The 19,636-nt window shown below is 36.0% G+C and overlaps 1 protein-coding gene across 2 annotated transcripts in view; it reads left to right on the top strand.

Moving 5' to 3' along the window:
- The window catches only part of LOC149534562 (uncharacterized), a 96,009-nt gene that overhangs the window by 33,913 nt on the left and 42,460 nt on the right, over window positions 1-19,636 (top strand). For both annotated transcript variants that reach the window (XM_089807534.1, XM_089807533.1), the window contains exons 3-8: window positions 3,744-3,901; window positions 4,133-4,278; window positions 14,242-14,304; window positions 14,446-14,538; window positions 14,976-15,137; window positions 15,629-15,750. In XM_089807534.1, coding sequence (XP_089663660.1) covers window positions 3,744-3,901; window positions 4,133-4,278; window positions 14,242-14,304; window positions 14,446-14,538; window positions 14,976-15,137; window positions 15,629-15,750 — 744 coding nt within the window. The remainder of the gene's footprint in view (window positions 1-3,743; window positions 3,902-4,132; window positions 4,279-14,241; window positions 14,305-14,445; window positions 14,539-14,975; window positions 15,138-15,628; window positions 15,751-19,636) is intronic.

Here is a 19,636-nt window from a genome sequence, read left to right as displayed (position 1 = left end):
GCAACTATTTTTTATTATTTCTGACATCTATTTTTAAACTCACATTAACAGGTTGATTTATTATATATTCCGAGTCTCCCAAAAAAGTATGCATGTGAGAATTAATTCCAAATATTCTCCTCCTGAGTGCTAACATGTGGCGAGGAACTTTATTTTGATGGTTTGCTTTGGTTAGTTGTTGCCTTTGTCTTTTGAGTTCTTGAGGTTCACCTTAATTTGTATGCTTCACAGAATCAACAATTATACTTCCTAAAGGTGTCAATACTGAGCCCCTGAAGTTTGTTTTGAATATGCATTAGCACCAGAAATTACAGGAGAGAATCATGAGCTTGCTTCAACATCTGAGCCAGTTGGAGAGCCATAGCCTGTAGTCAACTGAATTGATCTTGTTGAAGAATCAAAATCAGATACACCAGCAGTAAATACAAAGGCAGAGGCTGTTGATGAACCAATTAATCCCTATGCAGCTACCTTTTCACACTCAATGTGCTGACTTATTGCGATTGAACCAAGTAAACCATGAGATGCCTTTTCTTTTAAAAAAATGCTCGGTCTTCATCACTACACTAGAATGTTATCACAAATCAATTTTGTATGGAAATATCTTTTTCCTTGCTTTTCTTATCAACCGGGTGCCCACATTGTAGGTAAGTATTGCCTTTAAACATGGTTGGCCTATTGTTACTCAAAGCTCCTCAATGTTTTGATAGCAATCGAGTGCCAGACCATATATTGATTATGATGAACTAGATACAGATGTCAAAGTTTTAATCTGCTTAGGTGGTTTGCCTTGGCTCCATTATAGAGTATGGCAATGTCAAGGGAAAACTGTCACGTGCCCGAACTTTGGTTGATCCAGCTTTGCATTGAATAATAAACTGATGAACACGTCTATTCTTTTGAAAACAGAATCAGGGCATTATCCCAATTATGAAACCACTAGATCATGGGTACCTTTGCTCTTTCCAATAACTGTAGCCTTATATGTGGCTGCTGCAGTGAAATTGATTTTATATAGCAAATGTCTAGAAATGGCTGTCATATACAGTGGGCACATCTTCCACTGAAGAAGCCATTAAGCTAAACAACTAAATGAAACATCACTGAATGGTATAGCCATCGGAATGTTTGTTTACACTTTACAACCAACTGGCCTACATAATGCTGTAGAAAGTTGCAGAGAAGCTTTTTCTCTTCCCAACCTTATATTGCTTTGGCATTGCTCCAAAGGGTTGTCTTTTCTGGTTACAAATGTAGTTTGTATTAGAAATATTGACTGCTATTTCTCTTTGCCAAGATTATCATTATTGCTTGAAGAAACTAGATATCTTTTTGTTGAAAAATTTGAAGTATAAAGGTTGGGCATTGAGATATCAAGGGCATTTCTCCAATATCACTTTTTTGCTCCAGACATTGCATTGAGCATGTTCTTGATCTCTCTAATAAGAGCCTCACAACACCCCAAATAATGAGAAGCCTGCAGAATTTGGAGAAGCATGCAGACCTTAACCACATTGGTGCTAGGTTAGAAGGACGGACACAAAATGCATACCAATCTACCTTCTGTACTCTTTTGACTTGTAACTGCTCTACACTAGAACTGCTTTAATGCAAGATAGATTTTGGACAAATTCAAAAGTTTGATCTAGGGCAAGCAAATATCTACAAATAGTAACTCAAACTCTTTACTCCTCAAAATAACCTGAATATCTAGCTGACTCTTACCATAAATTAAATCCAATTTGGAAAAAATTCTTTTACTTTTCATTTGTCTATTCTGTTGTCAAGAAAAGAATTTGGTACTCTTATTTATATTTGTACCTGTTTCAGTGTTACTGTTTTAGTTTTACCTTTGCTTGTCACTTTCATTAGGATAGGTGTCTCGACTCTCAACATTGCATCCTCATATCTAAGTGCAATTTTTGCGCTATAGAGTTCATTTTGACACCCAACTTGACCAAAATGAGCTCTAACTAGCCAGAATGAGGTATGGTGACATATAGCTAATTGAGATCTTCAATTAAACATAAAAAGATCCAATCTAGTCTTGAATCTGAAGTCATGGCTTTTGGACATTAAGCTCCCACTTTATGATTATAAAAGCATCTATGATGGTATAAGAGAGCTGTAGGAGGGAGTTACACGTTAGCTAAGAGCATTCACCAACCTATGGTATGCCATTATGGCTGTCATAAACCATCTATGGAGGGCTTGATGAAGACATATTGGAGCATCCAAGATGGGAGAATAACTAGGACATTATGACATTTACTCATGGGACTTCTTTTGGGATTTGTGTGTTTGAATTTGACAAGGGAATTTGTGTGCTATTTTTAGGTGGTATTAGCTCTTGCTTTTGTGATTCCCCTTTGGTGGTTGTATTGGTTCCTTATTTTTTGGGTGCTCGAGATGGACCTTATATATTGTGTTTTGTAGGTATTGTTATGTATGTAGTGTTGCCCTAAATCTGAGTGTAGATTTTCTCTCTTGTGAAGGCTCCTTGTCTGGATTGCATCATAACTAATATTGTTGGTGATTAATATATTTGTCTGAAGTTTGAAGGCTAGGATTTGTTCTTAAAAGGGTTTTCAAAGGATATATAATTTTGCTATAATGCATGATTTCATTGTGCTGTTTCTTTCCTGCAAATTATTTTAAATTGTATTCCTCCTCTTAGATTAATGTGGGAAACATTTTGTACACCTCAGATTCCTTCAAATTTTTGCTATACTTTGTTTTATTGAGTTCAGCACCATTTTTGGTTAGAACTTAGTATTTTAACAGATGTTTGTACCAGATCATTGATGTTTTGCCATTTGTGGACATTGATATAATACCTTTCTTTCTCTTATTATAACTTTACATCAAGGTTAGGATACCTGAATGGGAATTCACTGTATCAAGCTAAACTCAAGAAATATATCTTTAATATTCTTAAGCATCTTTGGACATGCTAAATCTTGAAAGTGTTTTAGGCCCCTTATTTCACATATTTTTGACAAGAGTAATTGCAGAGTACCCATTTTCTGCACCATCTTGTGTTGACTCTTTAGAGTTTCTTCTCTTGAACATGCGGAGTTTAAATTTTCTGTATACTTTATGAGCTGACTTTGTGGACTGGAACTTCCAAAGTACTGTTCCTGTCCTCCTGCACTTTTCCTTTTCCCTTTTCATTGATAAATCAGTCTTTTTGGCATCTACCGTTACGGGCTTCTGTTGAAAGGTGGTGCATATTCTCCTAGTCCTTTGCTTGAAAATATTATTCTTACGTGTCTTGTATGGATTTCTTTTTGTTAATTCAAACAGATTCTCTCATGGGGCCAAAACTCATTCTAACTGACACTGAAATAAAGTTACCCAACACAGAGAGAAAAGATAAAAATTCATCTAGCGGCAGCTTTTAAAATTGTTGCAAGTAAAAGGCTTTTGGCTTGCTCAAAATGACCAACAATACCAGCTGAGCATGAAAAATTGTACTAATTGAGACCAATTTTATTTTCTAGCTGTTGTGGACCATAACTTTTATAGTTTTTTCCTTAAGCTGTTTTTTCAGCAGCGAGGTTGATCAAAGTTTATTTTATTGATTGAAATACCGTATAGAAGCAAGTTTCTGATCTTCCTTTCACAGTCTTTGGTTCATGATAGCAGTCAGGATGTTTGTTATCCACTTTGCAGAGGGTAACGAGAAACCTATTTGCTGTTGCCACTTCTCTTCTCATGCAGCTTTGTTTTGTCTTTTTCAGGAACGCGACTCTTGGATTGGTGCAATGTAGACAACATGAGTGGAAATCACTTGAGAAGGGTCTATGGACTGGTGTTATGTCACCTTATGAGACTATATTTATTGATATCAGGATGTCAGATACATTATTTGGTTCGCTTACATTTTCAGTTGAAGAAGGTCAGTGATCTTTGTGCCATCATGAGCTCATGTGGAATTTTTAAAAGATAAGAATGAAATCAATTTGTGCCTAATTTTTTTACCTAATCCTGATGATGGATCATTGAGTGGGACCCAGAATGCTGATACAAAAATCTCTGAGTTTTTACTGGAAGCATTTTTTTCATTTTTTTATATGTACTGTGGAAATATCATGTTTGTAGTAATTGCAATTTTTGTAAATATTTGCAGAGTTCCAACAATATCGCTTGGTTTTTTTGGGAGTTGCTCTTCTGATGTTATTTTTGGCACCTATTCTGAGCAAGTGGGTACCTTTTTACTACAGCAGTGCAATGGCATTCGGTGTCATTGTTGTCATTTTGATTATAATTTTCCAGGTGATGCTTCGACGACCTATTTTTACTTGGTATCTTTTTATGTGATACTTATTAATGTTCACCTAAAATTTATGAATGTTGGTGTTATGTGCTTTAAGGATACTAAGTATTGGTGCGCGTGCACACACACACACACACATATAAATGGCTTTCCATGAATGCTTGTCTTATGTGAATTGTGTAATAGTGTCATAATCTTTCTTTGATTGCCAATTCTACATATGCTCTATTTGGTGTGAGATTAAGGCGAGTACGATTCAAATGATTTATAGATATTGGTTGACATGCTATGAATATTGGTTAACTTGGAAAGATAGAAAATACAAATGCTGCTGCTGTATATATGAAAAGTGATCAGCTAGCACATTTCTCACATGTTGGCCTTTGCGAGTTAAACTGGCCCTCATATCTATGCTCCCCTTATTGAAAAAGCTTCATATAATCCATTTGTCTCTTTTATTGAAAAAAGAGCAAGTCATAATAAAAGTCATTGCACACCAATATAAAGTATCTAATTAAGCTCAAAGGAGCCATTTCAAACTGCCATAAAGATAGACATAGAATTGTAAGTAAATATTTTTGAACAAATTTATCTTGTAAATATGTTTACAAATGAATTTGTTTAAATGGATACATAATTACTCATCGTATGTTTGAAGAATAGTTGAAAATATTGGATTTATTAGTTTAAAAGTGCAATCAGAGGTAGAGGTATAGAAGAATATCTTATAATTACCCACACAACAATTTCTTTTTAAAAATAGAGTATGTAAATAAGTTTAATATATTAGAATTATGTAGATTGGTAAAAAGATTTGCTTAAAAAGAATTTGTTTTTTTTTGTTATAAACACCCAGTTTTAAGGGACCAGCAACCACAAACAAAAAGAGGAAAAAGCAAGGGGAAAGAGACACTGGGAAACAGAAAATATGGGAAGAGAAAAAGATGCCAGAAAGAGACACTGCCGTGAACAATAACCCAGCTCTCTCAGCCACAGAGTTCGCTGCTAACACCTTCTCCATGCTATGGGGAAAGGCCGCTCCCACTGCTTAGACATAGTGTCACATTTGAAGTTCAGAATTGAGCCCATATTGGCTGCTCAATCCACGACTATATTGCCAGTGCGCCCAATATGGGTGAAACTGACTTCTTCCAGTTCTTCAGCAACAGAAATGACAACTTCTAGTCTCCAGTTGTGAATCATTTCTCCCCTCATTGCTGTAATGACTAATTTGGAATCCCCTTAAATCTAGAGTCTTCTCCCTAGTAATCATCAGACCCCCTAGTAGGGCCCTAGCTTTTGCAGAATTGTTAGTGTCAACACTCAGATCCATAGAATAAAACAACACAGGTCTGCCAAGATGATCTCTAAATATACCTCCTTTACCCATTTTCCCAGGATCACCCTTTGCAGAACCATTAAAGCTCAGCTTGAGCCACCCCATCTTTGTACACAAGCAATTGTGATTCTTGCAGTCACAGGCTCAACCAAAATAATAAAATTGGCATATTTCCTGTAAAGTTAGGTCACTCATTTGCCCACCCCACCTCTTCACTTCTGAGATTATAATTCTCCTTTTGTGCGTCTTCTAGCACGAAAATAATGTTGACCACCTTATCCTGCAGCCTGTACATGGACCTAACTTCATCCTTGAGAATCTTCTGGTTTCATTCAAGCCAACCTGTCTAAATAACAAAGTTGCATGGATACAGATGCAGATACAAATACAGATACAGTATTGGGTACGGATACGGCCATTTTTTAAGACCCCCAATATGGATACAGCTGGACACGACATTAATAAATAACACATATACATATGTTTGACATAGTTTTCTAAGTTATTGTAGGAGATTTTCATTACTTCAAAAGTAATATTGACACATAAATATTTTTAAGTTAATTTTACGCTTTACAATATGTAGACATGGTAGAGGTGCATTAGAAGATAACTCAAAAACGGGTTGCTGAAACAGAAAAACATTTTATTTGTCTTTCTCATTCAGTGGAAGTTTTGTTTATACTATTTAAAAAAAAATTTGCTTTAATATAGTTTTTTTTACATTGAAGGGAAGATCTACGTCAAATCTTAAAAACAAAAAAATTCCATAGTATTTGATATGGTTCGAAAATCAAGTTTATTAGAGGGACATAGGAGTGTCCGGCAACTCTGCTAAATAATGATAGGTGGAACAGCCTCCCAAATCATCAGCATCCCCAGGCTCCTAACTTAAAGCTTCCAGACACCAATTAAAGAGGTGATATCTCTATGAGTGGTCCAAGCCATACCCCATTTAGACAGGAATCAAATCCAAAGCAGCCAGGCCGCCTCACACTGAATAAACTGATACTCATTAGTTTACTCCTGACAGTTGCACATAATGCACTGTGAAGGCTCAGCCTTGCCTCACAGCTCTGTTTTTCCACACAATCCACGAAAATGTATTCATCTTTGGAATCCCATGCTTACTTCAGATATTCAAAATACCTTTAGAAGAAGAATTAGTACAATGAATAGAGTAAGCCTTTCCGATAGTCACGACTCTACTAGGGGGTGTTTATTCGACACTATATTATTCTGTTTCTTAACCTTCGAGTGGAATTGCATTCAGTTTCTGCTTTATCTCTTCCTAGAGTTGCCTAAGGCCAGTCACCAGGGTCTCCAAATGCTTCCACGACCTGTTGGTCCTATTCTGTTTGATATAATCATTCAGCCACTGACCCTCAAAAGCCTGAAAGTGAGATATCAAGGGGATGAACCACTGCTGCTCACATAAAGCCTTATCTTCCAGCCTCCTGTCTCTCCAGAAACATATTTTATCTCATTTCTTAAATCTCCACAATAAATCAGGTTTGATACAGATGCAACTAATCTTCAAAAAATATCACATACCAGAGCCCTTGGGAAGTTTACCTTAGAGAAGGTCACCAACTCTATACTCAAACCAGTTGTGTGCTAAGTGTCAAATTCATACCTTTTCACTTCCAAATTCTTAAACCACCTTGTTTTACTTGCTGACAGACTTCCTGCCACTTGACCAGGTTATATTTGAAAGTCCTTGCTCCCTTTCCATTAAAAATTGTGTTTGGGGATTTGAAAGACAGTTTGTAGACAGGTACAGGTGAAAGAGAAGCCTTGATGGAGAGACACATCCAGGCAAAGAAAGCCACTTACCTCTCAATGAAGCAATATCTTGAACCCTTTTTTATTGATGCTACTCCTTTCCCTCTTAGAGGCACATTTTGTTGAAGAGAGGCATGCCAAGGTACTTGCTATGGGTAATATTGACTTTAAACCTTAGAATTCGCTGGATATCTAACCTCTTTAAACATCGCTCTTTGAGAAGAAAAGTTCTAGACTTTGAACCATTAACTTTTTCCCTGTAGCCCTCTCATACTTCCTGAGCTCCTTGAAATAACTAGCTTCCCGTGACCTAGCTGTCCAAAAAAGAAGAGCATCCGCTACAAGTTCGAGATGAATAAGATTGACAGTGCCCACTGAAACTTGTAAATAGACACATTACCAGTTCTACTTTCTTTAGTCAGATTAAGGCTAAGAACCTCGGCAATGATGAGAAAGAGAAAGGGGTATAATGAGTCACCTTGATGCAGACCCCTCAAGGCCATGAAATAATCTGTCAGAACACTATTCACCAAAACAGCATAAGTGGGTGAGATACACAGCTGTACAGGCATCTGCATTAAGAATCGCAAAAGCTAAACCTTCTTATAATTTTTATTTAGAAATCCCAAGGAACCCTGTTATAAGCATTATTCATATGCAGTTTGATTATCGACGCATCCTGATTTCTGCTTTGATCCTAGTGAAGTGTCTAAGCAATGATGATTCCATCCAAAATTTGTTTATCTAAGCGAAATCCACTTTGCTCCTAAGAAATAATGCTATTGAGGCAAGCTAAGTCTAGAGGCCATGGCCTTGGAGGTGTTGTTGCAGATAACATTGGATAAGTCTATATGTCTAAACTGATTGAAGGAAGAAAGGTATTTAACATTGGGAATCAAGGTGCAATGATTATCATACTATGAATAACTTGGTTTTACACTTTTGTAAATTTTTTTTTTCGAGAATATAATGCATACACACACATACCCATACACACTCAAGCGCCTAACGATTAAATTCACTCACCCATGTACAAGGTTCACATACCTGCACCTGTCCCTGATCCCGAACTTAGTATGTGTGTGTATATATATATATATATATATATATATGTATGTATGTATGTATGTATGTATGTATGTATGTATACATGTGTATTTATATAGTATGTATGTATGAAATTGTGTGTGTATCTATGTATGTATGCATAATACACACACACAGATATATATCTATATACGTATGTATGTATGTATGTATGTTATGTGCACTGTCACACCAAACCCTGGTTTCTTGCTCTTGCACTAGAAGCAACAACTTAGGTTTTTGGAAATAAAAATAGTGTTTTGATTTTATAATTCTAGATATTTTTGGGTTGATTAAATTGAAGCTTGTTGGTCTTTTTCGCCTAGCGAAATTCTATTTATACTTTTGCCTTTGGTTGTTTGTTCCTAGTTTGGTTATTATGGGAATATCATTTATTAGCGTAAAGCTGTATATGTATGCATTCCCATGATTAATATGAAAGTAACATTGTCTGTAAGGAGCTAGTCTGACAGTGGTTCTTGAGTAACTAATCTGACAATGGTTCTTAACAGGCCTACACAAAGAATGCCCCTCAATGACAAGGAAATAAACTTCAACTAGCTAAGTTGCCAATTCAGTTGCAAATGCGAGTGTGAGAATGTGTGATTTTTTTGGGGGTTTTGGATGCATTTATATATATTATATGTTATATTATATTATATATATGCACAGAAATGCAAGATACAAATTAAATCATTTGATATCACGAACTTCACTGATCAAGATAAATATTAAATGCCAATTGATGGTTCACAAATATTCAAAATTTCAAACTGTAATAACTAATAAGCCATATCATATATGTCTATGTTTATGATTCCAACATAGATGAGAAAATCATTACAATTACAAAATCAAAATTTAGTTCATGATTCAATGTTCAATCAAGATTCAAGATTCGCTAATCGCTATTAGAATCATACAGATTCTCAAAATAATCCCCATCACCTCCAACTGTTGCAAGTTCAAGATCATTTGAACCCAAAGTGGTTCCACTCATACTAGATGCACCATGTGTTTTGATGTTATTATCATCATCATCATTTATGATTGTTGAACCGTTGCATCCAAGTTGTCACACTTAGGGGCTACGTCCCAAAGCTTGGTTGCCCCTTCCTTGTAGTGATCCTCCTTATGTGAAAAAAGACACAAGTTGGTATGAATGTAAACCAAGTCTTCAATTTTATATTGAGGTCAAGGGGTTATGTTTCCCTAAGTGGATAAAGGAGTACGTACTCCAATTTTGTTCAACAGAAGAACTTGTGAATAGTGTTCACAAAATTAAACATAAAAATGAAAAGCAAATTAAAGAACGTTAAGCACTAAGTTGTAGAATACAAGTGGTAAACAAAAAACTTAAAAACTTGTGAGAGGAACTTAATTGCAAGAGCTTTTAGAGGCTGAAATGGTTGACCATAGAGGTACCACCATGTGATAGCTCCCATGTTGTTTTGGTTCTTTATTGCAATTGGACAAAGTTTTGCTCGTGAGGCATATAAAGCCAAATTCTGTCCTAACTTTTTTGTGCATTTCATCATCTTGAAAGAGTCTTTGAAAATATTTGTAGCACCCGTCAACATTTTGTTCATTTGCATATGGCTTTATTCTATTGGCATGGCAAGTATTTCTTCTTCATTGTACCTCGGAGATAGGGTATATGCAAGGAGGTGCAATGTGGTGGTCATCATTTCCCATCGATGAAGAATGATGCTTTCCATCTTATCACATAAGGTTTCACATTCTTTGAGGTCAGTCTCATGTGTTTGTATGACAAGTTTTACCTTCTCTACCATTGTGTCCATGTCATCATAGACATACCCCAAACAAGGTTTATTTATATCAGCAAAGCAGAGCATAGTCATGATAGGCCCAATGAAATCCAATAAAAATTGCACACAAGCCTACCAGCTGTCATCCAAGACCAATGCCTTGACCTTTTGGGTCCTTTCTAAATGTAAAGCCTTCCATACACCCCACTGGTTGGAAATAACAATTTGGCTCAATGCCCTTTGCACCTTGACAAGTTGTTTCTCATGACAATAGTATGAGATGTAAATTGGGTCTTTTCAACCTAAGCAATTTAAATACAATATGTCAATAAATAGTAAGCAAAGTTATATACAAATTGATAATTTAACATGACATAGAATATTTCAAAATTAATTAAGTTAAATCTAGTAAATACAATTTACCTTCAATAGCCAATTTGGAGAATGACTTGAATTAATGGTTCATCATGAACGTCTATATCTCCTCGCCTTCTTGCTATATTTGTTTCAGCGAATCTATTTGAGTGCCAATTTGTTGCATAACCAAGTTGAGGGAGTGTATGATGCATGGTGTCCAAACAATATGGTTGTACCAATCCTTAATCAAAGCACCTGCACCCCCACAATTTTTGGCATTGTCTGTAATCACCTGGACCACATTCCCATACTCACCATCTCTATGGCCTCAATGAGAATTGTGGAAATGAACTGTATATTTTTGGTTTCCCCTGCACAATCAACTGCCTTTAAAAACATTACCCTTTGAGGGACACAACAATCACATTAATCAATGGTTGGTTTCTTGTATCTTTCCATCCATAAAAAAAAATAGAACCAACCAAAGTTTTCCAAGAATTTCTAATTGGTTGGAGAGAGATTTCTATAGAAGTTCTCTTTTTGCAATAGGGTGGTGCACAACTTTCCATACTTGTGATGTGTAATCAGCCAGTGCTTTATTGATGGTTGCCATCATCTCCTTCAATATTGGTGGTCTCACCAAGTTGAAAGGAAGGCCATGGGCATAGAGGGAATGTATAATGGCATGATCAACAAGTTCTCCTGCTTCCATTTTAATGGTGTGTACCTCTTTTGCAGGCAATAATTTCTAGTTCTTGCTCTTCCTCTTCCTCTTCTGATACAAGTATCTACAAGAATGGATGTTTAGAGGATACCAATGGTTTAGTGTGCAATTGTGTCTTTTTTTTCCAGATGGAGGTTGATAAGAGCTTTGTTTTGATCTTCTAACTAACTATTAGTATCTTCTTGTTCTTCTATTTATCTTGGTATTTGTGCATTAGACATCCCCTTCCCATCTTTGTTTTTGCACATTCCCAATACTTTGCTAGAAGGGCCCATAAAATGAAGTTTGACCTGAGAATATGAGCTATTGAATGATCTTTTAGAATGAACATATATTACACTTCTAAGGATATGAGACACCTATTCAAACTTGTGATAATCTTGTGTTATGTCTCCATTAAGCAGATCTTAAGTCAGTTTTGAATCTATTGGCTCCTTGCCCTCCCATTAAACTTCGACTATTGCTAACGGCCATTCTTGTACAATATAATTTAATTTCTTGCTATTATAAGAAATTAAATATAGAAAAAAACAAACTTCAAGCATACAAGTGCAAGCAAAATATACAAAATTATTAAAATAGATAGCTAAACTTATTTCTTTAATTCTTCAAAGAAAAGAAGAAATCTTGAAATTTTTTCCCCCAAACTTGAAAAGAAATTCATCAAAACTTTTAAAACATCTATTCAAGGACTCAATAATGGGATCAATTGCTTACTTAGACACTTAGATCTCTTTTGTGGAAGCTATTTGGCACCCCATGAACAACCCTCTTTGAAAATAATCACCTTGACATCAAATGCCAAAATGGAGACCGAATGAGAAGAGAGGCTAGCTGCAAACAAAACGAGATGGAAATAATTACGAATGGCCTCTATTAGGGCCATTTCAGGGTTAAGTGGCAAAAAAAATTAAAATATGGCAAATGGCGCATTGGTTCTGAGTGCATTTCAAGAATGTAGCAAATAGCTTGGGAGAATTATATATATATATATATATAATTGTTTCTTGTTCTTTAGCTTAATTTTTTTATACATTTTCTTAGTTGCCGGTTTGGATTCCGGTTCAGATGCAAGTTTGACATTTGCTCAATTTTTTTGAGCTGGATTCGGATTTGTTCGTACACTTAAATTTAAAAAAAAAAAAAAAAAAAAAAAAATATATATATATATATATATATATATATATATATATATACATACATATATGTATGTATGTATGTATGTATGTATATGCCTTTACACACACACACATATGTATGTGTGTATAATAAATTGAAAATGGAAAAATATGAAGTGGTAACTTAACTTTTAATAATAGAACATGTGAAAGCTTCATTATCAGGATTCTTATTGTGGAGTAAGTATTTAATCTTGTTGCAGAACACACTTTATCAAATCGTGAATTTCAACCAGTATTTAATATAAATTGGCAACTTGGCTTTCATTTACAGAGCTACAGAACTTAGCCAATACGGAGCCTGCAAATTTCTGTGTAACCATCATTTTTGCCGAGCCTGCATCATTTTTTGCTGAGCTTGCATTGTTTTTTGCTGAGCCCACCGTGTACTCTCAATGTCGTGTATTGAGAATGCGGGTGACCTTGCGTAAACTAGGGAAAATAAAACTTTTTAGATCTCCGGGTGACTTGAGGTTTAAAAAAGCAAAAAACTTTAAAATAAAAAAACAAAAGCCACATCAGCGCACAGGAGAGTCGGTCCAAATTCGCCAAAAATCAGAGAAATGCATTTCGTGCTCATCCGGATAAATCCAAATTCGGTCAAAGTCGTGTCCCATCTACCTGGGTCCTGCATGGCACTTTTCAAGCGAGTTTTCCAATTAAAGAGGGAATATGATTCAAATTCGAACTGGATTCAAATGTCAAGCAAATCAACTCGCGAATTTGGTCATCTAACTTAGTATATTTGAAGTTAGATATATAAAGCTTTAGATGTTATGTTTTGCAACATATGGTACATTGAGCATGCCATTATATCAACAAACAAAGAATAAATCTTCCTGTAAGTGTAATCTTACTGAGTATGTTAGCCATTTGCCATATGTTGTTTCTTCAAAGAAAATGGCACTGTGATTAAGAGCACTTATATCCATTGACCATGGTAAAAGCTGAAGCAGTATGCAGCAAATAGCTTGGCAGATATGCACAATTGTTTCTCGTTCTTTAGCTTAATTTTATTATATATTTGAAGTTAGATATATAAAGCTTTAGATGTTATTTTTTGCAACGTATGGCATATTGAGCATACCATTGTATTAACAAAGAATAAAATCTTCCTGCAAGTGTAATCGGACCGAGTATGTTGAGCCTTTTGCCATATGTTGTTGTTAAAAAAAGAATGGCATTGTGATTAAGAGCGCTTATATCCATTGACAGTGGTAAAAGCTGAAGCACTTGGATTTTCTATAGTGCAAGATTTCAGTGAATGGAAATTTTGAGCTTCAACTGCATTGATCACTTTTTTGAATTTGGAATATATCTATTTCTTGATAGTTTTTCTTTGTAGAAATAGCATCTGACTGGAATTGACTTCTTCAAATTGAAAGTTACTTCATTCATAACTAAACAGATGAAATAACACAAGAAAGTGCACGTTGGGTACTGAAATATTAATCTCTTGTTTAGAAGGAATTGGTTTAAAAATATAATCTCTTTGCACTGATGTCCTAAATAGCTTTCTTTTTTGTACATCACTGAGTGAAATATTGAAAATATTCTGATTTACATTAGTTAGAATAACTTTACAGAATCTTTAGCCATACTTTTACATTTATTTCTAATAATGCTTATTGGATAGCTTAGGAGCAAAGCAAGCATCATCAAAGACAAGGGTGCTTATCCTTCATACATGGCTTTAGTCCTCATTCTTAGTCCTCTGATTCCAGGGTATGAAGATGCTTCCAACAGGGAGGAAAAGCTCATTATATCTTCTTTTATATGGATCAGTTGTAAGTAAATGATTGGCGTGAAAGTTAGAAGCATATCCTTTCATTTTGTTTTTTAGTCCATTATATGCACTTTTGTTTAAAAGTTCATACCTATACTCATTTTGAACTTTTAAATAACTACATTTTGCAATTGTTATTCAGGTCGGCCTTGGATCTGTTATTTTACATTACATATCAGGCTTGGTTCATTCTGTCCTTCAGGAATTTGGCTTTGGAGAGGAATTAATCAATCCTGTATGTCTTTCTGGACATCTTTTTGTTTATTTTATACTGTTTTTTGTGATAAGAATCAAGTATTACCTTTTCGCTATATAGCCCAGCTAAATGATCTTGTAAGTTATTATACCTCCTTCACATGATTTGTAGGAGTTTATAACATGGTTATAAATGATAATTTCAGTTCTTTGAATCTTCTGTAGCTGTTAATACTTGTTCTCAAGACTCGTGCATTTTTTTTTCCTGATGTAATGTCATTTCTCTCTTGTCCGTGTGTGTAGTGGCTCTTCACTCTCTTGTCTATATGTGATATTTACCTCTTGTTAACAATGCAAGCGTCAATGGGTTATTGTTGATGATTATGATTGCAGCATGTCATTTATCTATACTGGATTGTTATACTGGAAATGCTTTTTGCATTTATAGTCCTTTTTAATGACTTGTTTGGGATACAGGTTGTAGGCATTCTGCTCCTATGTGTCGTTCTTGCAGGAGCTGGCCTAGGCTATTGGGGAGTGAGAAAACTAGTACTTTCGGAAGATGGTGCTGTGGATAGAGGTACATCTCTGTTTGTTGCATTTGCGATTCGGATAGTAGCAGCTACTATGATATTTGAGGTAATTCTTTTTTTTTTAAAATTCAATTGTTTGATACTTAGTTTTCTTGAGGACATTGTTTAGTTTCAATTTTAAATCTGTCTATTTGCTTATTTCTCAAATATTCTCTAAAAGATGGCTAGCCTTTTATTCCAGTTTTAGATAGCTTTGTTTTATTTTATTTTAGAGCTTTTTGGTTTATTAAGAAGTTCGCGTTACTGTTATTATTATTATTATTTAGTATATCATGGTGTATACGAATAGCATCTTAGGTTATAAGTAAATTTCATTGAACTACTCAATCAATTCATTAAACTAATGAAAATACAGAGAAATTATTATGCAAATTTTAAAAGTTTGTTATTAATTATCATTTGAATTTGAGGTTTAGCACTTTCAAAGTTTTTACTGCAGATTACTTATTTTCCACATGAAAATTTTGAAGACATTAAAAGTGGTATCTATGATATTTCAACCAATATTTCTATAACTAAATTTTTATCCTTTTGTAGAGTTCCTGTGATTCACTGTTGTCGTTGCTGATGGTTATAGTTGGAGCATTCATTACGTTTTGGACTCATATTTTGGAGTGCTTTTTGCATATGCATCCTACATTTTTTCATTCCAAGGAGAGGTGAGTTTCCTGTCAGATTGGTGGAAACTTTCTAACATATTTTGCAGTTAATTTTAAGCTGAATGACCTTAGGAATCTCTTTAGGATCAAGTTCCTGTGTAAACACTTCATTTTCATTTGCAATCATCATAGCCCATTGTTACTTGTAGAGTAGCTTGGATTTTGTATATCATTTTACCTTTATTGTTTCTGACTCAACTCTTAGCCTTTTTTGGCTTGCATACAAAAGGATTTTCTTATCTTCATGCTCACAAACTATTTTTGTAGCTCTATTCACAATGGATGTCATTTGATGTTTACTTTTATAAATTAGATGTTAATTATTGGAAAAACGATTCTGAGTCTTCAAACTTTTAAGGTTTTTGCAATGTGCATTATTATTTAATTATAATTCTTACACAGCACACCAATTAAACCAGAAAAGCCCCATGATTTGGGGGGCAACATCCAACCGTGGTCTATATGTATCAAGCATATCCCCTGCCACCCTGTAACCATGTGATCTTGGTTAACATTTATACATGCCTTCCTACATAGGCTTTTTATTCTTCATTTCTAAGAGACTAAGTTTTGTAAGAAACATTCTTTTGGAAACATGCGGAGGCCTTTTGACTGCATCTAGCAGAATATTCTGAATTGTGTGTCTTGTTTTGCATGGTGTTTGGTATGTGAAATACTGGTTCCATGTCGTAATTTCAAGAACAGATCTGGTTGGCAGTTTTTGTATTGATTTTTTACCGATATTTTAAAGCACTGTTTGATTCAACATGTGCAGTGAGACTTTTCATGGGTTGTATACAAGAGATTTCTCTTGCTTGTGAAAAAGTTTTTCATGTGTGGGATAGTGCAAAAGATGGCGCTATTGTCTTATATTAATTGCTTTGGTTTTATGCATTAATGGTTTGAATTTGAACTAAGTGGAGCTATTAAGTTATGAAAAGCTAAACTAAATTAACAGTGAAGATGCTTGAATAGACTGTTTTTCCTCAACCTAGAGACTATATTTTGTATCAACTGACATTTTGCAACACAATTTTTTTCGAAACATTGAAGAAGATAATAAACTCTTGCCAACAGGAGGAATTTCAAAGAATGTCGATAGGCCTTCAGTGGTTTGATGGTAAATGAACAACCATTGTGCACGTAGATGGGGCCACATTTTGTGTTGAACAAGCAAATGTTGGACCATCGATTCACTGCCAGTTAGAACAGAATGGAAGGAACAGATTGAGGAAAACTTCAGTCATTGGAAGTATAAAGTGATATGTTTTTATTCGCATGAACATAAAACACCAAAGAGAAAAAAGGATGAATCATTTACATTTTAGCAAATTAAAATTTATCAATTTATATCATTTTAAAATTTGTCAGCAAATCAATGCCCCTAAATCCAAGATTTTTTCCTTCAATGTTAGCAATGTTATTGCCAATAGAATTTGCAAAATTCTGCATTTTTCAACAGACATTCTCCTTATTACGAGGTAATTGGTAAATACTTGCTTATAAATAACAGAGACCGAAAGGTCAATTTATACAAAAGAATGAGACGATGTTTCCTTAGGAAACGATCGTAAAGAATAGAAACATTCTATTCCAGAGAAAGCAAAAAACGAAAGCAAACTAAAGTTAAAGATATTTACAAGATAACCATTAACTATTAATAGACGTCTTATCTATTATTGTAATACCCTCCCTTAATGGTTAATCTATCTAACACACCAAGCTGTCCTTTGAATTTGAAAAACTTATCAGGACCAAGAGGCTTGGTGAGAATGTCTGTAGTCTGATCTGAGGTAGGAACATACTGCAGATCTATAGTCCCGTCTTCAACCAGTTGTCGTATGTAATGACAATGAACATCCACATGCTTGGTTCGTTCATGGAAGATTGGATTCCGTGCTAACTTGATAACGCCTTCGTTATCAACAAGCAGAGTAGTCGGTCCTGCTGGTGACATCTGCATATCCCCAAGCATTCGACGAAGCCAGACAACTTCACATCCTGCCTTAACAGTCCCTCTATATTCAGCCTCTGTAGAAGAGAGAGAAACTGCCTGCTGCTTCTTGCTGGTCCATGTGACTGCACCGGATCCCAAACTGAACACATAACCAGATGTTGACTTTTTATCATCAATAGAGCCTGCCCAATCTGAATCTGTGAACCCACTGAGTTTAGGATTAGAACTCCGAGAATACAGAAGTCCATAATCAGAAGTGCCCTTCACATAACGAAGCACACGCTTTGCTGCCATCCAATGATCAGCCTTAGGAGCTGTCATAAAGCGTGAAATATAGCTGACTGCGAAGCTGATATCAGGCCTAGTAGCAGATAGGTAGATGAGGCTGCCTACTAGTTGCCTATACGTAATATCATCAACGGAAGGAGAATCAGACTTGGCTGATAACTTGAGACCTTTCTCCATAGGTGTAGATGCAGGTTTGCAATCCTGCATTCGGAATTTGTCTAACAAGGCTCTGGCATATTTGGACTGAGAGATGAATGTACCAGAAGATTGTTGCCAAACTTCAACACCTAAGCAATAATGCATGAGCCCAAGGTCAGTCATATCAAAAGACTGGCATAAGTGTTGTTTGATTCCCTGAATCAAAGATGCCGAACTGCCAGTGATGATCAGATCATCCACATAGATAACCAGAAGGATGATGTCACTGTCAGTAGTCTTGATGTACAGATTTGAGTCTGAAGAACTCCTTTTGAAGCCTTGATCACTGAGGTACGTATCAATCTTGATGTACCATGCCCGAGGGGCCTGCTTCAAACCATAGAGAGCTTTTACCAATTTGAGAACCTGATGGTCTTTACCAGCAACCTTGAAACCAGGAGGCTGCGTCATGTAGACCTCTTCATGGAGATCACCATTCAGGAAAGCACTCTTTACGTCCATCTGATGGACCTTCCAGCCAAACTGTGCTGCCATGGCTAGGACTAATCTGATGGTGCTCATCTTTGCAGTAGGAGCGAAGGTCTCCTCATAATCAATGCCCTAATGCTGAGAAAAGCCCTTTGCCACTAAACGAGCTTTGTACTTATCCAAAGTACCATCTGATTTGTATTTGATTTTGTAGACCCATTTGCAGCTAATGGGTTTCTTCCCTGGGGGAAGATCAGAAAGGACCCAAGTGTTGTTCTTCAGCAGGCTCTGGTGTTCAGATTGCATGGCCTGTTCCTACTCTGGAATTCCTTTAGCCTCGGAATATGTTTGAGGTTCAAACACACTGTGAATGTTGGCCATAAGAGCAAAGTTAACAGAATCTATAGTTTTGCTCTTTTTCCGAGTAGTTCTCCCATCAATGAGCTCATCATCATGAAGATCAACAAGTGTCTTAGCCCACCACTTAGGCCGGAGAGGAGAATGACCAACAGTAGTACTAGGAGATGCTTGATCAGCAGGATCCTGATCAGAAGAATTTGGATCAAACTCAGGTGAAGCATCTTCAAAACGAGGTGATTCTGCAGGAGAAGCCGGAGGTGGCTGTACAGGTATCACTGGCAGGACTGGAGTTGTAGAAGCTACTGGAGCCCTCCCATCAGGTGGACCTAATCGAAGCCGAACTCCCAAATCATGAACCTGCATAGGCTGGTCTGCTGGATCAGGAACAGGAGAAACAGGCATGAATGGTCCTCGCTGCTCACCAAAGACTACATCGCGGCTGTATATGAGACGAGATGTCTCAACATCAATAAGGCGGTAGGCTTTGTGAAGACTGCTATATCCAGCAAGCATCAGTTTTTGACTCTTGGCATCCAACTTGGTGCGTGAAGCATCAGGGATCCAAACAAAAGCAAGAGAGCCAAAAACCTTCAGGTGACTGATTCTGGGCTTGCGACCTGACCAGGCCTCTTCCGGAGTTTTACCTTTGACCGC

Source organism: Cupressus sempervirens, chromosome 10 (assembly GCF_028749045.1).
Source record: "Cupressus sempervirens isolate cs-2001-9-10 chromosome 10, ASM2874904v1, whole genome shotgun sequence".
Classification (NCBI taxonomy): domain Eukaryota; kingdom Viridiplantae; phylum Streptophyta; class Pinopsida; order Cupressales; family Cupressaceae; genus Cupressus; species Cupressus sempervirens.
The sequence above is the reverse complement of the archived record's forward strand: the minus strand, read 5'-3'. Positions and strand labels throughout refer to the sequence as shown.